Source organism: Cicer arietinum, chromosome 2, assembly GCF_000331145.2.
Source record: "Cicer arietinum cultivar CDC Frontier isolate Library 1 chromosome 2, Cicar.CDCFrontier_v2.0, whole genome shotgun sequence".
Classification (NCBI taxonomy): domain Eukaryota; kingdom Viridiplantae; phylum Streptophyta; class Magnoliopsida; order Fabales; family Fabaceae; genus Cicer; species Cicer arietinum.
This window is the reverse complement of record NC_021161.2, coordinates 52291299-52293787: the sequence shown is the minus strand read 5'-3', so window position 1 is coordinate 52293787 and position 2489 is coordinate 52291299. Positions and strand designations below refer to the sequence as shown.

Genomic DNA, 2489 nt, shown 5'->3' with positions numbered 1-2489 from the left:
CTAGATTGGTAACACTCTCCTATCACATGCCTACTAGATTGGTGACTCGTGAGAAGATGAAACTTTAAAAGATCCCATTATGTGAATTCATCTTTCTTTTTTTTAAAACCATGTGACTCTTATTATTTTTGTAAATCAACCAATAAATCAATATTATTTAATTTTAGGGAACATTCCTTAATACTCAAACTCAGCTTTCTTAGTGATGGCATCAAAACTCTTCAAGAAAAGTAGATACATACAGCTGTTGCTTCATAATATAACATGACAATCATAGGCTACCAGTTATTTATTTATTTAGTTTTTTTAAAAAAAAGTGTTTAATAGAAATCACATTCTCATACATATATTGAATAACAGATTATGTTCACAAAAAAATTGGACTCAAATCAAAGCAAATTATCACCAAATAAAGGTAGATACACAAACATAAATCTAAATTAAATATTTGAATAGAGATTTTCCTCCTCATCACAATCACAAGACCATAAGCACACCAAAAGTTGCCAAGACAATGTTGGCCCAAATTCCATAGCTTATGATTTTGTAAGAAGATGAACCATCGGGCGAAGACGAAGGCGATGTCGATTTACTCTCAGCACTTTGTTGAGTTGGAGAATCTGCTGCAGGAGCAATTTCTGGTGTTGGTGCAGGAGCTGGTGCAGGAGGAATATCAGTTCCAAAAATAGCCTCAGGAAGCAGAACCTTATCAACTTGATAAATTGCAACAGGATCAGTGGCATGAACTGCACTAGTCACCTTAGTAATTGACCAACCAGAACTAATGTGAACGGTTCCTGAATCATCGGTGAAATTCAGCGTGTAATCTCCGCCTGCAAATGTAGGAGTGGAGCTAGTTTGGCTAAGGTTTTTGAATTCAGCTAGAGAATAGAAATGTGGCAATGCATGGAAAAGGATCACTTGTTTTATCTGATCATCTTTGAGTTTTGATAAAGAAGGTTTCTTCAAAGCTGAAAAGGCGCTATCTTTTGGTACAAAGATAGTAATTCCTTCTTCAGTGTTATTAGCTTGGTTTTGGAATGTGTCTAACACTTTTGTGGATTCAAGGTATTGAAGGAAAGTGTGAAATGGACCAGCAACACTGAGCAAATCAGTGAGGTTCACAAAATCTGGTGCTGGTGCTGGTGCTGGAGTTGGTGTTGGACTTGGTGAAGGAGGACTAACAACAGTTTTGGCAAATGCTGATGAACTTAGAAGCAGCAAAATGTTGCTAACAACAAAAATCATTGAAAAATCCATATTTGATTATTTTTCTCCACTATCTTCTAATATCAATACTCTCTCCAAATTCCTATATGAAAAAAGGTCCACAATGTTAGATCTCAACAAAACATAACTTCTTGTTGTGAAAGTGAAAAGTATAATAGTGTTAAAACTTAAAATTCAAGAAAAAATCTTATAAGATACATATGTAATATGAACTTCAAACTAAATCTTCAATAATCATAAATCCTTACTCAAGATTTGTCTAGAATTGCCCTAACAAAATGTGTAAACCAGATCTTGCAAAACTTAACACACACAGACCAAAAACAGAAAATCATTCAACAGAAAATGGAATATATAAAGCAAGATCTAGGAATTTGAATGAGTTAGTAGTTAAGTAATATAAATGTAGAGAAGAGTGAAATGAGAGTGAATATCAAAGGCAGTATGAAATGAGAGAGATCTATAGAAATAGCAAAGAAAACAAAAATGACATATTGACAGTAAAGTAAAAAAGAATGAATTGACATAAGAAAATGTAAGAATGAGAAAGAGGTTGTTGAAGAGAGACAAACCTGAGAGAGAGAGAGAGAGAGAGAGAGAGAGAGAATGGGAAGGACGAAGAATGAGAAAGGAAGGAGGGTATATATATAAAGAGTGAAGACAGATAGATATATAAAGATGCTTCTAACTTCTCTCTGCTTCTCTTTCTGGATACATATCTTATATTATCAATTTCATTTAGGGAATAAATTATGTTCACTTAGGATTTCAAAAAATATTTACATTTATTATGTTTTTATTTTTGGCCAAGTAGCCTAATAATGGGTGTTGTAAAATTGTGTCCATAGCAACCCACAAACAAGGGCAAGATAAGTTCATTAATTATTTTTAAATGATAACAATGTTGAATATTTGTTTTCAAAATTGCGAAAAAAATTATTTAAACTTTAAAAAAAAATATAATTTGTTATTGTTCTATATTTTTTTAATTTTGGTGTTAATTTGATTATTTTGAAAGTTTGATGTTATTTTGGCTAGTATTCATTAAATGAAAGAGGTCTAATTTATATTTTAATGAAACAAGAATTGTAGCAACATTTTAAAGTAAAGATATGATAACAAATTGCATTTTAAAAGAATGTCAAGATAAGTTTAATTTTTTTTCATGATTTTAAACGAAAAAGATCATTAAAAAGTCCAACGTTATTATAGTTTAGAAAGATAAAATATTTTTAAGAAAATAATAAATAATATGTATG

General features: G+C 31.1%; 1 protein-coding gene across 2 annotated transcripts; it reads right to left on the bottom strand.

Moving 5' to 3' along the window:
* Positions 1-319: 319 nt before the first annotated feature.
* On the bottom strand, positions 320-1958 carry LOC101514646 (fasciclin-like arabinogalactan protein 7). Of its 2 annotated transcripts, none has more exons than XM_004491550.4 (2): positions 1803-1958; positions 320-1312 (listed from the first exon to the last, which is right to left on the bottom strand). In XM_004491550.4, exon 2 carries the CDS (start codon positions 1258-1260, stop codon positions 478-480), a length of 783 nt encoding a protein of 260 aa, XP_004491607.1. In that variant the 5' UTR covers positions 1261-1312; positions 1803-1958; the 3' UTR covers positions 320-477. The 2 variants fall into 2 exon arrangements, with proteins under 2 accessions (XP_004491607.1, XP_004491608.1); XM_004491551.4 differs by lacking the exon at positions 1803-1958 and adding an exon at positions 1479-1701.
* Between the last annotated feature and the right edge of the window lie 531 nt (positions 1959-2489).

Coding starts and splice junctions, on each gene's coding strand:
- LOC101514646 (XM_004491550.4), bottom strand. CDS start 1,260: ATGGATTTTTCAATGATTTTTGTTGTTAGCAACATTTTGCTGCTTCTA.